General features: G+C 46.3%; 1 protein-coding gene across 7 annotated transcripts; it reads right to left on the bottom strand.

The window, feature by feature from the left end:
* Window positions 1–214: 214 nt before the first annotated feature.
* On the bottom strand, window positions 215–21,260 carry glipr2.S (GLI pathogenesis-related 2 S homeolog). 7 transcript variants are annotated; one of them, XM_018232082.2, is made up of 18 exons: window positions 21,106–21,260; window positions 19,078–19,254; window positions 15,285–15,349; window positions 14,888–15,106; window positions 13,465–13,542; window positions 12,569–12,838; window positions 6,686–6,904; window positions 6,527–6,604; window positions 6,064–6,381; window positions 5,549–5,764; window positions 5,221–5,298; window positions 4,450–4,704; window positions 4,151–4,366; window positions 3,858–3,935; window positions 3,533–3,766; window positions 2,668–2,886; window positions 2,006–2,083; window positions 215–1,649 (listed from the first exon to the last, which is right to left on the bottom strand). In XM_018232082.2, exons 3-18 carry the CDS (start codon window positions 15,328–15,330, stop codon window positions 1,489–1,491), a joined length of 2,763 nt encoding a protein of 920 aa, XP_018087571.1. In that variant the 5' UTR covers window positions 15,331–15,349; window positions 19,078–19,254; window positions 21,106–21,260; the 3' UTR covers window positions 215–1,488.
* Between the last annotated feature and the right edge of the window lie 1,882 nt (window positions 21,261–23,142).

The raw sequence follows: 23,142 nt of genomic DNA, 5'->3' as shown, positions 1-23,142 counted from the left end.
CTGGGAAATGTGTGTCAGGGCCACTGTGGGGTGCCATGTATGATAGGGATGCTGTGTACTGTCAGGGAGCATTTTATTCCCATGCCTGGCACATAACACATGGAGCTGCTGCCCTCTAGGAGCAATATTCATTAGTACACATGGCATGACTCTGCTGGCTGGCACACACTGATTAATGTAACCAACCATTGAAATAATATGCACAGGCCAAATATATGGGGAAATTGTGCTTTAATAGAAAATAAAATCTCTAAAAGACAAGTGTCTGTACCATTCAGACAGAACCTTCGTGCAAGCTCAATAATTTGCAGTATTAGTGGTTTTATTCCATTCAACAGCAGTACCTCAACATAAAAGCACAGTACCATATAAGCAATGCACAAATGGGACCAGTGGGAAGGTGCAGGGAGCGGGAACAATCACAATTTCACAATTCCCAGTTTGACCAATAATGCATGTTTAGATCTATACCCAGAAACCCACCTGTCCTTAAAGTGACACACACGGTTATAGCTAAAGTGCTTAGCGGGGGCCATTCCTTTTTTTTAACGTCTACCAAGCAGTGTGCCTTTGGGGAACCAAATAACCATTTTACCGTTGGCCAGTGGTGGGGGTGTGGTCTGTAGACATGTCACAACAATCATGGCTGCTTCTATTTTAGGTAATACACTTAACTATTAGGATAATTCAGCATCCCCGGGTGAAACAGCATGTGTAAACACTATAGGAAAGAATAAAGGTAATATAAACCTATTTTATAAGGCGCTTCATGACTTGCACCCCTACATTGCTAAGGACAAGACTCTGAATACATTTATCAAACTCTGGCATTCGCTTTCAATCAGATCATCCTGATTGGGCCCCGTACATTGCTGGCTAAATTGGTTAAAGACTTATTTGCCCACCTCACCAAGCAGATCTGGCCCAGGAGGCCATCAAATGGGGCTGAATACAAGTGGACTGATTAAATGCACCAGGATGTCCCCCAGGCGATGCTATGGGGTATCAGTAAGGGAAAGGTGCGTGGTGTGAGCTTAGATTGTGGAGCAAGGCCCAATTGAAAATGTTGCACCAGGCTGTGTGGGTATTTAGTTGTGCCTCTGGTTCGTACCCCTGGGCTGAGTGTAGCATGGCCATGTCAGGCCTGAAGGCAACACCTAACCCAACTAACAGCCTATTGTATGGTATATATCCCATGCCTGCTCCTGAGGTTCCTTTTAACCACATCATTTTGTAGCAAATAAAAGTATAATTGTGTGGAGCTGCATCGGAGAGAATGCGGTGCTGCCATACATGGGTGATGGAAACATTCAGTATGTTATCCAGTGTCTTTCCCAGACATTTCCACCTGACCCTCGCACAGAATTATTAAAAAAAAATAAACCATTCAGATTCCCTGAGTCCAGCAAAGTAGGAACTTATCTTGGGAAGGGGGTTCTTCATCCTGATTGATAGCTTGGGCTCATCCTTCAGTGCCATGAGATGCCATCACTTCTTCCTGGGCAGGACATTATCCTCGAAGTAGCCTTTGTTGGCAATGTTTCCTGCTGGGTCGTAAAATCCCACAGCAATGTACATTCCCTTGCTGTCCGTGCTGAGGCCAAAGCCCACCTGGGAGCAAGACTTCCATATCATTTGCGTGAAGTTCCCTAGAAGAGGACAGTGGCAAATAACATGAAGCTGAATTGTATGTCATTATTCTCAAAGGTTGACTTGAGAACAATGCAAGAAATAGAGCCAATTGATCTGTAGCTGCAGTTAGCAAATCTGACCAGAAGAGGGAGCCCCTGTGTTATGTACAATTTCACAATTTCAGACAGTAGTGGCAGTGATTTTGGAGCAAATTTCATTCGAGAAAGACTTCCCTCTGCTGGTCTTTGTTGTAAACTGCAGACTGAAATGAGCAATCGGTATGGTAACTCAATGGGTTTTTTTTACCTCCTTTTAGGGAAATGGAAGCTTAATAACTACTAATGGCTTGGGGAATTTTAATGATCTCTCTCACCTGAACCGCTCTGGAATCCAGGGCTGCTGAAACTGTATTTGGTATTCTCGTTGTACCAGGACTCAGACACTTCTTTCCCTGGGGGAGACAGAAAGGAGACAGGACTTTGTATCCAAAATGCAGTATATGCAAATACATCATGGGTAGGGGGCAGTCACCATAGCTACTAGTTTCAATGCCAATCTCTCTTCAGCCCCCTTAAGTTTAAATAAAATATAATGGGGGAACCCTGACCATCAGTGCCAAGCCCCTCCCCTTCTTAACAAAGGGAAGGAGAGCAGTCCAGGAACAAGAAGTACAGACAACCAGAGCTCTGTACCTGGGTAAGTACCGATTCACTAACCCAGGAGGGAATTTCTGTCTGACCATAGGAAAGAGAGCAGCCCAGGAGCAGCAAATACGGAGGGCCAAAGCTTTATACCTGGATAAGTACAAGAGGAAGACTGGATTCACATAAGGAGAGTTTTCTGACTGACCATGGAACAATAAGCAGAGGACCCCCAGCTTCCAGATCTGGGTATTAGAGCTCTGGGTAAATACTGGGGAAAGCTTGGTTTCACTTAATCAGGATGATATTTCTCCTTGGCCATAGGAAAGAGAGCAGCTCAGGAACAGGAAGTAAAGACATAACAGAGCTCTTTCTATGGGTAAGTAGTTTTTACCTGTTGGCAAGCTGGTGTCAGTGCCCCATCGGTACCATAGGTTTTCCCCATGCTGAGTGTCGCTGTTCTGTAGGGCACGTTTCCCTACTAAGTGATCTGCCCACGTCTGGGCTTCCTGGGACAGGGCTGCGCTGAGTTGGAGGGCTCCGGCACTGTGGAGCTTGCGGTATTTATTGTGCTCACTGAGCAGATCCTTACGGAAGGCTTTCAGCTCCTTCTCTGTAATTATGGAAAAGATTAAATAATTCTTTGTGCCTCCATGAACAGTGTATAGAGTTGGGTTTGGAGTGCAGACAGGGATGGCCAGCCATGGGAACACACACACTGCCCATGTTAATCTTTAGTTATGAGCCCCACCACTTGCCATTGAATTCTATCCATAGCCTACATTACATTCCCAGCTGCTTCTGGGGTAAAGAAGACATACTTGGGGTGCATTGCAGTGTCTAATCATGGGGCAGTTCTTCCGAAACATAGTGACTAATCACTTAATCATTTGCAGTTGGAAACCGCCTGACTCGCAAGGCCTGGAATTCCCTACGGAACAGCCTTGCTTTTTGTATAGGATTCTCCCCTCTGTAACAAAAATCTCAACCCTTCTCTGTAACATTTAGGGGAAGGTTTCCACTCTCGCTTTACATTTTTCATGGCCAAGAGTATTTAGCCACTAGTGGACTTTTTCATTTATCCTTTAATGGAAAACTCATGTTCAGCAAGATGGTTGGATTCTTCCACCTGCCATTGTGCCATGTGAAGACACAGCATACACAGAGAATAATACACAGAGTATAATAATACATCTTGTGGGGGGGGGGGCACAGTATGAGGCTTTACTTTCTCATCTGATGGTACAAGCAGTGCCCACCTGGAATGGGAAGGATAGCACTAGAACTTGTGTCCTTCACAAAGCCATCCTCATCACCATCATCATCTGTCACCTTTGAGCCTTGAGGGAAGACATTGCGTGCATAGAACCCTGGGTTGGTGATATTCCCACTGGGGTTATACTGAGCCACGACAATGATCATCCCCTTGCCGCTGGAGGCTAGGCCAACTCCCACCTCATTGGAAGCTTTCCACACCATCTGGGTGAAATGACCTGCAGGGACAAGACAGAGAAACTGTTGGGACAGAAGGCACTATGACTCAAGGAAACAGAAAGGAAGCCATTACTTGGGTATAGTGCCCACCTGTGTCGGCCTGATACCCAGGCTTGGAAAAGTTATAATTCTTTTCTTCTTTGTACCAGCTGTCAGCCACTTCTTGTCCTGCGTAAGAACAAAAGAGAAATAATTAAAACAACAATACCATGTATCTATAAAAGAGACTTGTCCTTAGACTCTCATTGGGCATGGTTGCCAAACATTGAACCTGGAACCCCTGCCTATTGCTGAAAGGGAGGCCAGCCCACAGTTTGGAAACCACTGTTTTCGGCCCTTATTACACAGTCCAGGACAAGCAATAGAACAAATAGGCCTGATACCAGTGATGGTAATGGAGGGGCCTCCAGATTTAGCCCAGATATTCTCTCCGTGAGACGTATCACTGTGCTTCAAAGTCTTCAGGGTGAGGAGATGTTCTGCCCACCTTTGGGCTTCCTGGCTTATCTTAGAGCTGAGTTGAAGTGGTTTTGCTCCATGGCGTGATCGATAAGCATTGTTAGCCTTTAGGAACTCAAGCGCAAACTCTCTGGCATCTGCTGGATAGATGAACATAATCAAAATCAAGGGTGAGGTTAAATGTTACTGTCCCATGGGCCAGAAATCTACAAAGATCAGTTACCTGTAGGTGATGATGCGGAGTCTGTTCCACGCGCCCCCACATATGAGCTGTTGGAGGTACCTCTGTCCGTGGGACTTGTTCCTGCATCGGATACAGGCGTACCCTTTGGCAGAACATTCTTCTGAAAGTAGCCAGGGTTGGTGATGTTGCCAGCTGGACTGTACTGCGCAACTGCTATAACCATTCCTTTGCCATCCACAGCTTTGGCAATGCCAACCTCCCTGGAGTCTTTCCAGACAACCTGTGTAAAGTGACCTGGAAGAAAAGCCAACGTGCTTCAGGTTGGTTGCACTTAGTCCAGTGTTTGGTATCCTACACACTTAACCACAGATCAAAAGAATTCTAAGAGGGTCATGAAGCTCATTGCAATCGTTAATCATGTGGTGATGCTCCACCAGACCCACTGCAGCTACTCCACACAACCCTCAGAGCTGGAGTCAACAGTGCAAATTGTTTGTGACAATATCACCACGTGACCCTAGCCGCTGGAGTCACCACATGGTTCCACCCCACCCTCACAACTGGAGTCCTTAGTATGACCAGTTTCTAATACAATGGAGCTTCTTTCAGTGCTAAATATTCCATGACCTTTGCAGGTGGAGTTGTTGGTTTGTAGAATCCAGCAAGTTCACTGTTAGCTATGGGAACAAGTTGAAACAGGCTAAATCCCACCCAGTCCCAACTGATGGCACTCCATCATATTTAATCACTGAGCATTCATATTTCATGACGGTACTGAGGAAGGGAAAAGTGTTGACATGAACCACTCACCTGTGTTAGACTGGAAACCAGGCCGGCCAAAATGATAGTCCTTTATCTCATTGTACCATGTGTCCACCACCTCCGCACCTGAGTCACACAAGTTGGACATAAGTTGAATAAAGGTGAACAGACCTAACCTATATAATACCACCATTGTATATTGTGGGTCAGTGGCTTAACTAGATGATAATGGGCCCCACAGCAAATTTATTTTAGGGCCCAACACATATACAGAGGTTGTCCTGTTTTACCAATATATATGTTGACATTTCTCTTTATTTGGGCCTCATAGGGCCCCTATACCTCCTGGGCCCCCCTACAGCCGCAGAACCCTTACCAGATGCATCCCTCATACTGGAGTTCCACTTGTACCACAGGTTCTCCCCGTTGGCCGTGTTGCTGTGCTGCAGAGCATTGATAGAGAGCAGGTGGTCGGCCCATTTCTGGCTGGAGTCGCACAGCTCTCGGGACATTTGCAGAGATGGTGCACCATGCTGACGTCGATACTTATTGTGTGCGTCCAGAGCTTCCTGCTCAAAACTGCCAGCTCCTGCTGAACATGTAAATTCAGGTTCTGACTATCACACACCAGGAACATTGAACTTTATCTCAAGAGCAGCTTCATCAAAGTTTTTCTACATGTAAATGTGCATTTTAACATTGCACCGATTCACTTCAAGAAAATGAAATAGAGCTTTGGTGCACAATTGGGTTATTTAGGGCTGTGTAGAACATTACTCGTGAGCAGCATAACAATGGTGGGCCAGTACTCTCCTCCTGTCTCCAGCTGGCAGCTTTGGACTTCTGCACTAGGGAAAAGATGTAAATGCCTGACACTGCTGGATCACTTACCCTGTTTGGTTAATCCTGATACAGGTTTCCGGTTGGTAGATAACTTTTCAGGTTCTCTGAAGGCTCTGGGTGGTTCTGTAAAGCCTCCAGCTGGTTCTTTATAGCCTCCTGTTGGTTTCCATCGTGAGCCACCAGACTCAGCATTATCTGTTCCAGGAGAAGACCCGGCAGGCAAAACATTCTTCTCAAAGTAACCAGAGTTGGTGATGTTCCCTGCTGGGTTGTACTGTCCCACCACAAAGAAAAGCCCATTGCCGTCTGTAGCCACCCCAACTCCAACCTCCTTGGACTCCTTCCAGACAACCTGAGTAAAGTGCCCTTATAAGAAGGAACCAATAAATATTGAATTAGTGAAGCCAATAGGATTCCAGTAATCTATTAGTCAAGGAGTTAATATTGAGTCCAAAATAAACATCAAAGTTAATGGAATCATTTTGCAGGACCTGCTGCACCTTAATATTACCTGTGTTACTGCGGAACCCGGGTCGGCCAAAGTCATAGTTCTTGATTTCATCATACCATGAGTCTACAGGTTCTTGGCCTGATGGGAGATAAAAGTGGATTCACTTAGCTAAGGGTTTGCGACAGGAGTAGGTTGAGATGGGGCAGACAGAACACATACCTGGTAGCTCCCTGGCGTTGGAACTGTATTTATAGTAGAGGTTTTCTCCTGTGTTTCCCCCACTGTGTTTCAGGGTCCGGATGGACAGGAGGTGGTCAGCCCATTGCTGTGCAGATCGGCAGAGGTCCCGGCTGAGCTGTAATGGGGGTGCCCCGTGCTTCCTTCTGTATGTGTTATGGGCAGCCACAAAATCCTGCTCAAACGCACTCCCCTCAGCACCTGAATAAGAGAAAGGGGCCAATTTTAGGCCATTGGGTTCTTCCTAAATGCAAGTTGCTCTTGTTGAAATAGCTGCTGGGGCATCCTGTAATATACAGGCAGCAATGCTCTAGAACTCCAGAGAAAGGCATATGCTATGGGGGAAGCCATTCTCCAGCACACATCACACTTCCTGTCCGTTATTTAGAGACCCCGGTGCAACATAATGTTTATACAGTAGAAATGACACACTATGAGAATACTTAACCCCATCGAGATAGCCTACACCCTGTGCCCCAGACTGATAGTCACTACACGTCCCATCAGCCAATCCACTTCATTCCAATCAGCAGAGTGACACAATATCTGGAACCCCTCCCCCGCAACATATTCCATGAATAAATATTCCTACACCAATGAGACTGAGGGAGATGCTTGTATCCAGGAGAATGGAAAGTGGTTTTCTTTGCAATGCCTTCACTTAGCTTTCTTATCTCTCGTAGCAGCAGTGCTGTAAGTGAAGCTTTAATAGAAACGGTAACTTTTTAGCATGAAAACTTAACTTTCTCACCTTGCAGGGACTGTTGGAGAAATGGGGCCGTCTGATTGGTAGATGAATGAGAGTGTATGTGTGATTCTGGCTGATTTCCATGAAGCAGAAACAGACTGGGGTGCTGTTAAAGTGCTAATTTGTGCTGATCACAGTAAATGTGTGACCCCCCCCAGGCAGGCAGGGCTGGGAATAGAGGCTGAATTATCAGGAACATGGTGTGTGAGTTGTTAGTGGGGAGTGGGGCAGCTTCCATTACACATGATAAATCCGTTCAATGTCCAGAGCAACAGATGTCAGCTCTCTGCTCAAATCTGCAACTTCCAGTCACCCTGTCCCAATTGCAGTTCCAAAAGACAATTACTGGTTCCACTGACAAGAAGCTCTTTATCTTGTGCTGCCATTGGAAAGAGGTGAGTGGGGATTGCAGGGAGTTGCGGATTGGGGCCAGACAATGGCTGAGATAAGAAGATGTTACTTTTCAGGCCATACTGGTCACTAGTGCCCCCCTGCAGTCTTTGCCTCCCCCACGCCCCCCATGGTTATGCCACATGTTGAGGAGCAGCTTTGTGCAACTAAACATTCATGCTGTCTGTCAGAGAGGGGCAATTTGCATCCTATATACCAAACTGCACAAAGTAGACTGACAAACAATTGGAGCAGGATCGCTACATCTCCCCCAAGCCATGCAGCACCAGTTTCATCTCCTTATCAGCAAAGAACACTTCTCTCCTCAGTGCCCACAGCATTCCCTCTCGCTCTCTCTCTGCCCCACGCAGGTTACAACATGCCCCTTATCTATGGGTCATGCACTGACCTGTGTCCCTAACCCAATAGAGGCCTGAGAGCACAGGCAGCATTGCTAAGGTCACAATACTCAATACAGGAATCACTTGGGAGGGGGCAGTCACTTGAGATGAAGGGGGGGGGGGTGTTGGGAAATATTTCCCTGATTACCCAACATACATCCCCGGCCAGACATGGGCTGTCCCAGATCCACATTCTGGCAGGGGGAATTAAAGGCTAAGTTCATTCATACATAGACAATGATCTGGGTTGTATATCATCCTTCATGCTGCTCCTACTCATATATCCTTATGTACTGGATCCTCTTCCTTTACATATGTATCAATGGGAGCTGCCATGTGCTCGCTCTGCTCCATTCCTCAGAGTACCATTACCCAGCAGCTCCAGTGAGACATTATTATGGAGGATGGCAGGACTTTCTCACTATACATCTCTGAGGGATGAGCCCATTCTTGAGTACAATGCCCTGCTGCCCCTCTGGAAAGTTGCCCCCTCCTTCTCATCCTGGCTCATTGCCTAAAACTGAAGCTTCCTAAAGTGGCAAACATTAGTGAGCTTGTAGCACAGGGTGAGGGAAGGGACAGACTTGGGGTAACTGAGCCCTATCACGGCACATACACACCACTAGCCCCCCATTATCAGTTTGTGCCCCCCCCAGCCGTAGACTTACCCCTTGCCGGACGGCGTGAGACGCAGCCTCCCATCTCTGCGTGTCCTGCTTTATCCCGGGCGTGTGCCCCCCAGCCTGGCCTCCTCCTGCAGCCGCTCAGCAAGACAAGGGCTGAGTCACATTACTTGGCCCAGCTGCTGGGATGTGACAGGGGCTTGTTTGGAGAGAAGAAAGGCATGGGCCTGCCTATGCTCAGACCTCAAGGAGGAGGAGGAGATCCAATGACTGAGCCCAGCCAGGAACTCTCATTCCCCCAACAGCTGCTTGTTCTCTGCTGCCCCCTGTACAGCAGCAGCACATCTGCCCAACCTCTTGTGCCCCAGGACACACGGACACCAACAGGCGCTCAGCTCCATAGGAAAAGGCCAACAAAACTAAATAGAGACAAGTCCCTGCTCATTGTAAAGGAAACTGAAGCATAGGTGTCTTTTTTTCAAGCTCGGCTTCTCTAGGATAAAGAGCTTACAATCGACACAACAGCATAAAGCTGTAACAGACCATGCTCTGCTCAGCAAGTAAAGACAGCCAATTCAAAGTGAAAGTTATACTCCATAAAGTCCTGCCCTTCCCAAGTGGTGCTGGCACCTTCCCTGTGTTAATATATTGGCACCCTGTATCCTTCTCTTTCTTCCCTATTAATAACATTGGCATAAATAGGGAGGGTACCAGGCAAGCTTGGAATTTGGGCATCAGGTCCAGCAATATGGTAGGGTTTGATCCCTGGTATCCTGCTCTGTACCCCTGTTTGCCGCTTTGCAATGGGTACTGGGATATGGCCAAAAGCCCCCCCAAGAAACTCACCTTTGATACATCCCCTTTCATACTGATCCCAATAGGCTTTGTTGGACAGTTTAGGAACTACAAGTCCCAGCACCCCCTGCTAGGAGCTGTAGTTCCCTAGACATGACTAGTTTTCAGTGCCCACGGCATGTTTGGTTATCTACAAGGCTCCGGCTGTCAAACTACAGCTCCCAGCACCCCCTCACAGTCTGTGACAAATGGAAGGCATTAACTATTTCTAACCCAGATGTTACACAGGGGTAAAAATCCCTAATGCTTACCAAGCAGCAACTTTAGATTGCAAGCTGTTTGAGCCTTAGGGCTTCTATTTAGAGCTGCACTAAGAAACACTATAAAACACACGTTTCATGGCTCAATAGCAGCAACTGATTATGATATATGCTGCAGCCTGCAACGGAGTAGCCATATGAACCACAGCAATAATGACCATCAACTAGAACACAGATTGGATGCAGAACTACAGCTCAAAGCACTTTGCAACTGCATTAATAATAATGTCAATGGCTGCATAAGAATCAATGACACCTAAATGAGTTGCTACTAATTACTCCTGTGATCCATGTGGGCAAAGGAGCTGCGAGACACCTATTAATGCCCAGGAGAAAGGTGTGGGATTAACCCCTTGGCCAACAGGACCCAATGAAGCACAAGACTTTTCTTAAGGTACAGAATCCATACCTTGTAAATGCCATAATGCCTCCCCTCAGCCAGATACAGCTTTAAGACTACAGTATGTGGCAGGAGCTGCTGGGAGCTGTAGTCTCACATTTGTTAGAGGCTACTTTTTGTATAATTGTGATAATGAAATGTATTTGGGGCAAAGAAAGTGTAACTTGGGGAGGGGGAAGGTTGTTACAGAAGTAACGTTATACTGTTGTTGGGCACCTTGGATTTCTAGGGACAGTCAGCAGGGATGCGAGGAGCTGTAGTTTAATGACAGGTGGCATACCAACACTACAGTCCCAGGCAGACATATTGTAAATACTTTGTGCTATCTGTAGGAAGGGCATACCTCCCAACTGTCACGTTTTTAGAGGGACAGTCCCTCTTTTGACAGCTCAACCTGCAGTCCCTCGTTTGTACTGGAAAGTCCCGTTTTTCTCTGCACTGAACAGCCAGAAAAAGAAACAAAGTTTCTAACTTAATTGGCTTTTGTCAGAGAGCCCAGAACAGCCACAGCAGGAGATAAGATACTTAGACTTACAGCTTAGGGCAAAGGGCAATTCAACTTCAATAGCAAAACTGTAATAACTGAAAAAAACACAGAAATATGTGCAAACTTTCATAACCTGCCAAATTTTGGACAAAATGGACATGGTAATTAGGGGGCGTGACCAAAAAATGTTCGCCGCGCTGCGCGAGGCAACTTTTTTGTCCTTCTTTTATTTCCAAAATGTTGGGAGGTATGTCCAAAACGCTGCTCAGGGGAGGGATGTGGGTGGGGCTTGGGAGTGACACTACTGTACTATGGGTGGGCTTGGGTGACAATGAGCTGTTTTAATGTGGGCAGGGCTTGTAATATTACCTTACTGATAGAAGCGCAAAAGTGCACAAGGGCAGTAACCCACAGCAACCAATAAGATGTCCCTTTCCCAAAGCATATTACAGTCCAGAAGAGTTTGGGATGTGCAATGGTGTAGCTGTTGTTGCTATGGGAATATTATAATCATTATTTTTTGCATATTGGCAGATATTCTACTATATGTGGGTTCCCCTGCTGCTGAGCTCCTATTGGCAGTCAAACAGTTAATTGGTTTGCTCTGTTTTACCCCTTCCCTCTCACAGTGTGTTTTGGGGGCCGGGGGCTTTCTTTGTTCTGAGTGTGAGAATTCACAGCCAAGTGCTGGTGCTTTTGATTCTGCCTGAATATATTCACACCCCCGCCCTCCCTTACCCACAGACAAGTTTGTCTCCCCCCCAGGCCCGGACTGGCAATCTGTGGGTTCTGCTGTAAGTTGCTATAGACAGTCCCTATTTAGTGGGCTGCTGGGGGACTGTTTGGGTCTCTGTGTACTTAAAATGCCAGGGCCTATTTTGAATCCCAGTCCAGACCTGCTCCACCCCAATAAAATAACCCCTGCCCCCTCTCTGGTACAATACTGAGAGTCCTTCTCAAGGCTCCCCTAGCGCCGTGCAGACTGATTTACATAGAGCTGACCTACAAAGAGAAGCACATGGCAGCTCCACACAGTCAGCACTTTGTACCAATTTACTTGCCCTTTAATCATTGCTGGGAAGTTTCAGTATCTGACCTCTGCTTTGTTTGTATGTGGAAAAAGTCAGAAGCTTGTGGGGGGTTTGGGATTTGTGTATGCCAGCTCCCAGTATTTCCATTGGCTTTGCTTCTTTTCCTTTAGTGCTACCTGCTCGCGGGCTGCTCTCTTTCCTTTGCTCTCTTTCCTTTGGTCATACAGTGCTTGGTCAATCAAAGGGATTACCCTTTGCACTGATATCTTTAAATCAGGAGAAGCAGTGAAGGGAATTGACGGAACAACACCCTGTAGTGGCCAGAGCTCTAGCAGCCCTTACACTGCTGATAGAGATAGGGTGAAAGACACTGGTCTGCTTCTCACTTGGGACCAGGGGAAAGAGACCAGCCCAGGAGGAGCATGAAGTAGAGAATCAGTAGAGAATCAGAGCTTTTTGCCTAGGGGGTGAGTGAATTAATTAACCAAGGGGGAGATTTCTGTTTGACCAAAGAGGCAAAGAGAGCAGCCCAGTAACAGGAGGAAAGTTAAAGGGGGCTGCTATACTGGCCCAGTGGGAGGCACCTTGTGCCATTATTTGTGACCCGGCAACGTGAAAGGGTTTCTAATGGTAAAAGGGGTAATAAATTAGCAATGTAACTCCCTCTCACCTTTTCTGCCATATTCTGCACTGGGTTTCTTGTCACTGGGTGTCCAGTTTGGCTCTGGTTCCTTCTTGCCTTCTGCTGGGGTCTTGTATGTGACCTTATCTTCAGTGGGCACACACCCGGCGGGCAGGACGTTCTTCTCAAAATATCCCGGGTTGGTGATGTTCCCCGCTGGGCTGTACTGTCCCACCACAAAGAAAAGCCCATTGCCGTCTGTGGCCACCCCAACTCCCAGCTCCTTAGACTCCTTCCAGACAACCTGAGTGAAGTGCCCTGCGGGGTACATACCACGAGAGAGGGTGGTCTTAGCATTACATTGTTGTAAAGTCATACAAGACTTACTGGTCACTCAGTAATAATATAATTAGCCAATATTATACTGATCATTGACATTCATGCATTATAATGCTGGCTCAGTTGGAGCAGCGCCCCACCCCCTTCCTGACCCTGGGAAAGAGAGCAACCCAGGAGCAGGAAGTACAGAGAATAAGTGCTTTGTACTTGGTTAAGTACTGGGGGAGATTGAATTCACTTACCCAGGGGGAGGTTCCTCTCTAACCATGGGAAAGAGAGCAGCCCAGGAACAGAAAATCAGAGCTCCTGGGTATAGTCTACTGGGGGGGGGGGGGATGTCAGTTAAGCACAGGATACCCCTTGTGTGGCTATTGCAAGTCTCAAGTCTTGGTACTTCCCCCAAAGGATCTGCTTTGAGTAAAGTTGTGTATAGTCCCTTCCATTTAGGATTTGCTTTATTGCAGTGCTGGGAAAAGGGCTCAGGTGTCATGGCAGTGAGATGCATGCAGTCCGGTTACCTCCATCATCATGACAATTTGCCTGTTTTTAATGAACTGTTGAAATTACACAGGGTAAAGATATATGTGGGGCAGAGCAACGCCTACCTGTGTTGCCCCCAAATCCAGGTCTGGAGAAACTGTAATCTTTAATCTCACTGTACCAAGAGTCCACGGGTTCATGACCTGGAATTAAAGGCCACAATGTTAGTGTTTCATGGATATGAGGATAAAAAAGCTGAGCTGCCATACCGATTTCACTATATACCTTACTCAGTGTTATATGCAGCATATTTCACTCCTTTCATTGTGCCCCCAACAAATAAATAGATAGTTCTGAATCTTTGCACTTTGCATCTTCCCTGGGCTGCTCTCGTTCCCCTGGGCAGACAGGCTGGGCTTAATCCTGAATGGAACAATGGACAAGATTTTCCCATTCTGAACCTGCGCCTGACCATGGGGAAGAGAGCTGCCCAGAGGCAGGGAGTGCACAGATGTTCAAGGCCAGGGATCCCCAACCTTTTTTTACCCGTGAAAAAAATGTAAAAAGAGTTGCGGAGCAACACAAGCATGAAAAGTCCCTTGGGGTCAGGGCCGTTCCTGCCATGAGGCAAGGTGAGCACCTTGCCTCAGGCGGCAGCGAACGGCCAGTTACAAGGGGCAGCAAAAAGCCGCCTCCTATAACTTTAGGAGCCGAATTTCCGGTTTTTAAACCGTATATTCTGCTCTGCAAGAGCAGAAAGCGCAGTATGCACTTGCTGCGCTAGGGATGCTGCCACATTTGACCCACTCTAAACTTTTAAGCGCGGATCGGGAGAGGGGGGCAGCATCGGGGTTACTGCCTCAGACGGCAGCAGCCCGCGGATCGCCCCTGCTTGGGGTGCCAAATAAGGACTGTGATTGGCTATTTGGTAGCCCTTTGTGGACTGTCAGCCTACAAGAGGCTCTACCTGGCACTATACTTAGTCTTTATGCAATTAAAACTTGCCTCCAAGCCTGGAATTCAAAAATAATCATCTGCTTTGAGGCTACTGGGAGCAACATCCAAGGGGTTGGAGAGCAACATGTTTCTCACGAGCTACTGGTTGGGGATCACTGCTCTAGGCAGAGGAGAGGGGCGTGGTCTCATCTGAAAGGTCAGTGCAGGTAATAAAGCTTTGGTCACTGGAGTTTTGGTCTCATCAGACTGCTGCCCCTGACCCACAGAGATCATTGCAATTGGAGAACCAATCAAAAGTGTCCAATCCCCTCTTCTCTGGCTATCAGTAAGAGACAGTTCTCTACAGGATAATCAATGTACTTCTGCCCACTGGGCAGCTTTCTTCCCCACGTCAGGCATATAAAGAGAGTCCTTTAATTTTGGACCAAGCCCCTCCTGATGACCATGGAAAGAGAGCAACCCAGGAGCAGGAATAGAGTTAGAGCTCTGTAGCTGTGTTTGTACTCGGGAGACACTGGATTCACTTTCCCAGGGCACAATGGGGTACAGAGGGCAGTTGCAGAGCTCGGAGAGTGTAATTAAAACCCATACCTGGCAGTTCTTTGGTGCTGGAGTTGTACTTGTAGAAAAGGTTCTCCCCGTGCTCCGTGTTACTGTGCTTCAGGGTGCGGATGGACAGCAGGTGGTCAGCCCATTTCTGAGCTGACCTGCAGAGCTCACGGCTGATTTGGAGGGGAGAGGCCCCGTGCCTTTTCCGATAACTGTTGTGCACCTCCAGGAAATCCACTTCAAACTGTTTCAGGTCAAATCCTGCCCAAAGTGATAACAGACATAACCCTTCTGACCTGGTTCTCAATTGGTTTCCCTCAGTCTGGGGGCACATAATCTCATCACACCCATGTCTCAACAGGAAGTCTGCGCTGCAAGAGACACTGCCCCCCCCCAAGAAATATGTGGTACAGTTACATGAAGATCTCACCACCTTTACCTTGTTCTCGAACTCGCAGCCCGGCAAACTTCTGGCTGAAGGCCATGGCGACTGTTGCCGAATCACTGGGAAGAAAAGAGTGGGGCAGATAATCAGGGCCAGAGGTGTAGGGGGAGTTGTACCTGGGAGCTGTAAGATTTTTCGTGTGTGGGCTTGTTACCTGCCCCCTTTGGCTGTGGGTGTGTGCGGTGGTGCCAGAGCAGTGAGCATTTCTCCTAGAGTAGCTCTTTGTTACTATATATTCAGCTCAGGGAAAAATTGGCATCACAAAACATTTAAAGGAACAGTAACATCTTGTTTTTATAGAATGAATATATAATGTAGTGTTGTACTGCACTGGTGTATTTGCTTCAGAAACTCTACTATAGTTTATATAAACAAGCTGCTGGGTTGCCATGAGGGCAGCCATTCAAGCACAGGATACACAGTAGATAACAGATATGTACTACTATAGTTTATATAAACAAGCTACTGTGTAGGCATGGGGGCAGCCATTCAAGCTCAGGATACACAGTAGATAACAGATAAGTACTACTATAGTTTATATAAACAAGCTGCTGTGTAGCCATGGGGCAGCCATTCAAAGGAGAAAAGGCACAGGAAACACAGCAGATAACAGATAAGCTCTGAGGTATACAATGGGATTCTATAGAGTTTATCTGTTATCTACTGTGTATCATGTTCTTTAATGGCTGCCCCCATGTCTACACAGCAGCTTGTTTATATAAACTATAGTAGAATTGCTGAAGCAAATACACCAGTTACAATACAATACAATTATATTATCATTCCTTTAACACACTTTCATTTTCTGCTGTTACTGTTCCTTTATTGCCTGGTGTATGATATTCGACCCGTCCAACAGATATTGGACTGGTGATGCCATGCATCATGCTGTTGCTCTGGTCCTGGCACTTTATATAATATATATATATAGTAAAACATGGGCCACAGAGCAGCAGTACAATATATATGTGTGAGTGGTTACCATGGAAATCATCATGATTGGGTCCAGCATGTAGGTGACCAGATCTGGCCCAGAGCCACTTGGGCAACCTGGCAATGTATAGTAACCTTTACTTTCATCTCCAGTGGATCAAGGAATGAAGAGTTGTGCAGTTTGCAGTTATGACCACTAGAGGGAACTCTTGTTGCATCAGACTGATCTGCACTGTTTTTCTTTAGACTATGGAACTGTCAGGAACCCTGCCCCACCCTGGTGCCCACTGTACCATATAACCCTCAATAGCAATTGCCCTTTACTCATGGGAGTTATAACCCTCCCTGTGCTTTTACATAGGGGAATATATAGGGTTGAATTTCCCTGTAAGGCAAATGGAGAGGAATGTACAAAACCAAGTGCTTCCTCTTTCCCAGCAGTGGATTCTCACATCCTGCACAGAATGCCCATGCGCTGCCCTCAATAACAACAACTTCATTTGCCCACGTTGTAAACAGGAGAGCATTGTGTTTCCATGGCAACTGGGTCTTTGTCGATGCCTTTATATTATTGTTACGTTCATCAAAATTTGTGGTTTCTTTAATTTAGAGAGTCACCTGCTGATGCTTTTTAGTGTGAGAACAGCTCACTAATGTCTTGCATTATATGGAAATAGCTCTGCATTACTGAAGGGTTCTTTGTACTTCTGCTCTTGGGCTGCTCTCTTTACCATGGTCAGGCAGAATCCTACCCCTGGGCAATTAGATCCAGTCACCACCTGCAACCTTAGTACTTCTCCAGCTATAGAGCTCTGATTCACTCGGTACTTTCTTTTGTTGGGCTGCTCTCTTCCCCTTGGTTAGGTGGGTGAGTGGAGCTTTGCCTTCCCTAAGAAGACAATTAGCAATTTCCCATGGCACCTATATCAATGGGGTGTACCGAGCAAGCTGATTGAGCTCTTATACAGCTTTACAGTGTTTCCATTGGCCTATAGAGAGAAATCCAACTGAGAACATGGGAAAGAGAGCAGTCCAGGAGTAGGGAGTACAAAGAATCAGAGCTCTGTACCTGGGTAAGTACTGGGGAGATTGGATTCACTTACCCAGGGGGATGTTCCTGTCTGACCATGGGAAAGAGAGCAGCCCAGGTGCAGGAAATACAGAGAATCAGAGCTCTGTACCCAAATAAGTACTGGGGGGAGATTGAATTCACTTACCCAGGGGGAGGTTCTTGTGGGGGATCCTGCCTTACTCTGAACTCTTTCCCTGTCTCACCGCAATGAGCTTTTAGTCCCTGTAAAACCCCAATCTTTCTTTCTTGTTTTCTATGAATTCCGTGTAACTGTTGGGGAGCCCCCATTCTACATGGCAGCCCCAGGGGAACTGTCAGTCTGGTCAGACTTTGCATATCAGTCTGTATAATAACGGTCTGTAATAATAGTGAAACTGCAACCGCACTATATTTACTGTCACTACTGGGTGGGGGGAGATAAGAGAGATTCCCACCCAGTCACAATACACAGACCCACATTGCACCCCTGTGTATCGGTACAGCTGGTACCAGTGAGATGACTGGGCCCTGCTAATGCCATGTTGTTAGTGATACACTGTAGCAACAACTACAAGTTACATTGTCTCCTTATTCGCTTGCTTCTAATTGTCAGGATTTCAGGGGCCAAACTGTCATGTACAAAATATCCCAGCCTTGTGTCAGTGTTGTACCAGCCTTGTGCCAACCTTGTGTCAGTGTCCTGCTCTGATATAATGGGGGGCACGTGAGGCCGGAAGCACTTGTGAAATGTAACATCGCCATGAAATAAAGGAAATCCTCTTTTTCTGATTTGATGCAGATTCTATGCGACTCTAATGCTCAGTAGATTCCACAGAGTTTTATTCCAATAGTTAGAGATCTGACAGAATGGGCCGCACAGAACCAGCACAGCTCAGTCAGGAATAACTTTATACCTTATATCAATTGCCCAGCACATCTCCTCCCCCTGCAAATAATGGTTGGTGTTGTATACCCTAGCAGCCAGGCAGTGGTGTGGATAGGTGATTGGAAGATGAAGAGGTAATAGGTATTGGCTATTCGTTAACATACACAAAGGTGAACTGCCAGCCACACTCAGAACCTCTTTCCCCCAACACTTGCCCAGGTTCAGAGCTCTGTTTATCTTCCTGCTCCTGGGCTGCTCTCTTTCCCATGGTCAGACACTACCTCCCCCCTGGGTAAGTGAATGCAATTTACCCCAGTACTTAACCAGGTACAGAGCTCTGATTCTCTTTCCCATGGTCAGACAGGAACCAGCCCCCATGTAAGTGCGGAGGCACATAGTGGACGCTGTTTCCTTCCCTTAGGCAGGTGAGTGTACACTAGCATAAGCAGAATATGAAGGACAAGCCTCTGTTCTATTCATGATAATGTGTGTGACTCCGAGAAATAACAGGAACCCCATTTTAATCAGCTTGGAAAGTAATGGGGAGCTGTAACAGATCTGCCTCATGATTGGGAATCTGCACAAGCTTCTTATCTGCGCAGCCAGTGATGCAGGAAGCTGCAAAGGGGTGGCTGGGAGTTATTGCAGCACCAGATAAAGCCACTGCCAAGGAGGGATCTCTGTATCTCGCTCGGCCGCACAACATGTCTCCTTTCTTGCAGAGCTGATTGCTGTGTCTGCTGATTCCTGGAGGAACCCCGCTCAGCCCCTGCCCACCCCTCAGTCTCTCTCTGGCTGATTATAGGTAGTACCCACACAGGTTTTATTCAGCAGAAGGGTTAAATCTGGCTGCCATGAATGGAACATAAAATTGAATGTGATTGTATAAATCTGATTGTATTGGATAAGAATCTGACCTTGTTGGCTGGGAGGGACCGATGCTGCTCTGTGGATCCCTTGAGCCCGAGAATCACCTGCTCAGCGACTCCTCTTCCTCTGCTGGGGGAGATTTGTGTGATTCTCAGATTGTCAGCCTGCTGGTCCCCTACTCACCTACCCACCAGGCACCGCTCACAGTCGGAACCGTTTGTGTCCTGACCGCAGAGGAAGGAAAAGCTGATTCAAGAGAAACACACATACACAATATTGTAGCACTTCCTTCCCTCCTATTCCTTCACTGTATTGTATCATCACCCCTGCTGGGAGGCTGTTCCCTATACTCTATCTATAAGACCCCTGAAGCGCACTCTGTCTGAAATCTTCAGTTTGTTACACCAGACTTTGCTATAGAGGATAAATCTCTGGCCGGGTTTTGCATGAAAACATTTATGGTCCCTATTGTATGGGCAGTTTGAAGTTGAGACTCCTGTCTGGTTGCTAGGCTGTCTGAGCATAGCAACCAGATATAGTGAGGGCTGGCGGTATCTAGGGAGGAATCGGTTCAGCTGAACGTTTGCAGGATTTCCTGTCATTGGGTTGTGCTGTAAACTGAGATTTGGAACAAAGCCACTAGCCTTGGTACTGACTGGTTAGTCACTTACCTCTGGCCTGCTTCTATTTGGTCAGGGTTGCACAGCCTCTTGGGTCTCCTCTTTTTGTATTTATTTTCTTGTGAATTGTCCCTCCTGCTACTGATTCCAACCAGAGACTGGCAGCAGCAACCCCTGGGTTGTTTATCTAACAGGTGGAGAGATCTACTAAGCAATGATAAGGGGAGAGGCTTTGCACTGGTGCGTTTGTTCTGTGCACCTTTTTCTCCTGACAGCATTTCAGTTCCCAGCATGCTCAGCTAAACATTTTATACATCAGGCAGATTAGGCAAACAACATATTTAAAATCAAACAACCCCTTTAACCGATTTTATCACTTGACTGAAGGTTAAGTTCTCATTGGATTAAAATTAGATACATTTGCATATAAGATAAATACAAGTGCAATTCCATGTATAATACCCCAGAACACACAGCAGGATAAATACAGGACCAGTTCCATGTATAATACCCCAGAACACACAGCAGGATAAATTTAGAGCCAGTTCCATGTATAATACCCCAGAACACACGGCAGGATAAATACAGTGCCAATTCCATGTATAATACCCCAGAACACACAACAGGATAAATACAGGACCAGTTCCATGTATAATACCCCAGAACACACAGCAGGATAAATGCAGAGCCAGTTCGATTTATAATACCCCAGAACACACAGCAGGATAAATGTAGAGCCAGTTCCATGTATAATACCCCAGAACACACGGCAGGATAAATTTAGAGCCAGTTCCATGTATAATACCCCAGAACACACGGCAGGATAAATACAGTGCCAATTCCATGTATAATACCCCAGAACACTGCAGGATAAATACAGGGCCAGTTCAATGTATAATACCCCAGAACACACGGCAGGATAAATTTAGAGCCAGTTCCATGTATAATACCCCAGAACACACGGCAGGATAAATACAGTGCCAATTCCATGTATAATACCCCAGAACACACAGCAGGATAAATACAGGGCCAGTTCAATGTATAATACCCCAGAACACACGGCAGGATAAATACAGGGCCAGTTCCATGTATAATACCCCAGAACACACAGAAGGATAAATACAGGGCCAGTTCCATGTATAATACTCCAGAACCCATGGCAGGATAAATACAGTGCCAATTCCATGTATAATACCCCAGAACACACAGCAGATAAATACAGGGCCACTTTCATGTATAATACCCCAGAACACACAGAAGGATAATTATAGGGCCAGTTCCATGTAAAATACCCCAGAACCCACTGCGGCATGAATACAGTACCTATTCCATGAATAATACCCCAGAACCCATGGCAGGATAAATACAGGGCCAATATCATGTCTCTACCCCCATCCCTTCCTCTGTGTTTATTCCATGCCAGTATATAAAACCCACATGCTATCGATAACTTACCTGGGTGCTGTGTCACGTCTATTGACTGTTCTGTCACATTGAATACACACACCTCCTGACTCTCAGCTGCTATACAATGTGTGTGTGTGTGCCTCGGGCTCTCCTTTACTCACAGGAAGCAAACTCATTCGCCCCAGGACTGATATACAGTGGGTGCCAGAAAGCAACACACCCATGGGGCCCTTCTGCCCCCTCCCATAAATGGCATGTAGGGAGTCTTACTAGCCAAGCAGGTAGCACAACACAGGGCCAGGCTGGCTGGGAGTTGCACTAACTCTGTATCCCGACTCTATTTGTGCCGGCCCTTAACCAGGAGGCTGCTATTGGCAGGAGTCCATTTATTGACATTTCTCTATTTTGCATCAAACAGCAATTCAATTTACTCAGCGACATTGTGATATCACTTGATATCTGCAGGCAAATTGGCTTCATTGTTTCATGTACCTCATATTACTGTTGCTGCAACTCAAGGGGAGCGATCATTCATTTAGATTTTTGTACGTTGTAGGGGGGGGCACCATCCAAAAAAACTTTTGCACAATGAAAAACAATATAATTCTAGTCTCTGTTGGTTCTGACTCCTGCAACAATGTAGCAGAAGCCGGCTGATTAAAGCTGTGTACACATGTTAAGACCCGCTGTTTTGGCAAGCTATTTGCCTACAGTCATAGGGTCATAAGAAATGAACAGAAAGAAAACATTTTGTATAGTTACAGATACCGGTCTTCAACAGGGAGCTGCCTCACTAGATGGTACAGGGGGCAGCAAGGAAGGGCAGGGAGAGATTGGCAGCATGGATGGAAGGTGCCTGGTTTGGTGGCAATGAAATCCCTGTTCTAAATGACTTTGCTTTTAACATTTCTAGGTTTGTTTCTGTATAACTGGGAGTAATTTGGAGACCCCCCAGGGCCCGCAGGTCTGAGCCACAACACTACCTGCTGCCACCTGACTGAGCCATTATGTCATCTTTTCATTGGAAAAAGGAGCAATTGCCTTCTGCACACAGAACCAGAACAACTGCCGCTGCTACATTTCTACCTGATTATTTAAACAGATAAATCAGACTTTATTTTGTGCCAGAAACGGCTCCTTCCTGCATGGGTCGGGCTTTTCACTCTGCTCATTTGAGCAGAACAACCATAATCTCATTTAATTCCTTGTAGTGTTTGTCTTTAGTGGCATTCCTGGTAACCAGCAAGTCTATAGTATTTATAAATATGGGTGGGGGCTGCCATATTGCCTTGCACAGTATAGGGCAGTGATCCCCAACCAGTAGCTCGCGAGCAACATGTTGCTCACCAACCCCTCGGATTTTGCTCTCAGTGGCCTCAAAGCAGGTGTTTATTTTTGAATACCTGGTTTTTAGGCAAGTTTTTGTTGCATAAAAACCAGGTGTACTGCCAAACAGAGCCTCTCATAGGCAGCCAATCCACATAGGGGCTACCAAATAGCCAATCACAGCCCTTTTTGTCATCTACAGGAACTTTTTTATGCTTGTGTTGCTCCCCAACTCTTTGCATTTGAATGTGGCTCACGGGTAAAAAAAAGGTTGGGGACCCCTGGTATAGGGTGAGGCCAAGATCAATATTTCTTGCTATATGTCTGTAGTTCTAATTGACGGATTTTACTTCCCCTTTAATTGCAAGATGTAGGAAATGTTGCAATTCTGGGGGATTATTGCCATTGGTTAAAGGGTTCCGGCTATGATTGTTATGGTGTAGTTTTTATCATGATATTACTCTGGGTATATTTAAAATAATTAATTGTCTGCATTCTTGTACAGACAATAGAAACATGGAGGGGCTGTTAGTTCAGCAGAGGTTTCAGGGAGTTGTTATCTTGTTACCTGTACATTATTCTGTTGATAGGCTGCTGAGAGGGGGCCAGGGGGGGGTGAGTGAAATCACTCCAGCTTGCAGTACAGCAGTAAAGAGAGTCTGGAGCTTATCAGAACACAAGTCACATGACTGAAGGCACTTTGGAAAGTAAGAAAATGCTGGCCTTGCATCAAATTTCAAAATTAAGAAGAAAAATCTG

The sequence above is a fragment of the Xenopus laevis genome, chromosome 8S (genome assembly GCF_017654675.1).
Source record: "Xenopus laevis strain J_2021 chromosome 8S, Xenopus_laevis_v10.1, whole genome shotgun sequence".
In the NCBI taxonomy this organism is placed as follows: domain Eukaryota; kingdom Metazoa; phylum Chordata; class Amphibia; order Anura; family Pipidae; genus Xenopus; species Xenopus laevis.
This window is presented reverse-complemented; position numbering and strand designations above follow the sequence as displayed.

Coding starts and splice junctions, on each gene's coding strand:
- glipr2.S (XM_018232082.2), bottom strand. CDS start 15,330: ATGGCCTTCAGCCAGAAGTTTGCCGGGCTGCGAGTTCGAGAACAAG. Junction 6,905..12,568: donor TGCAGAATATGGCAGAAAAG/GTGAGAGGGAGT, acceptor TCTCTTATTCAG/GTGCTGAGGGGAGTGCGTTT. Junction 3,767..3,857: donor TGGGTATCAGGCCGACACAG/GTGGGCACTATA, acceptor TTGTCCCTGCAG/GTCATTTCACCCAGATGGTG.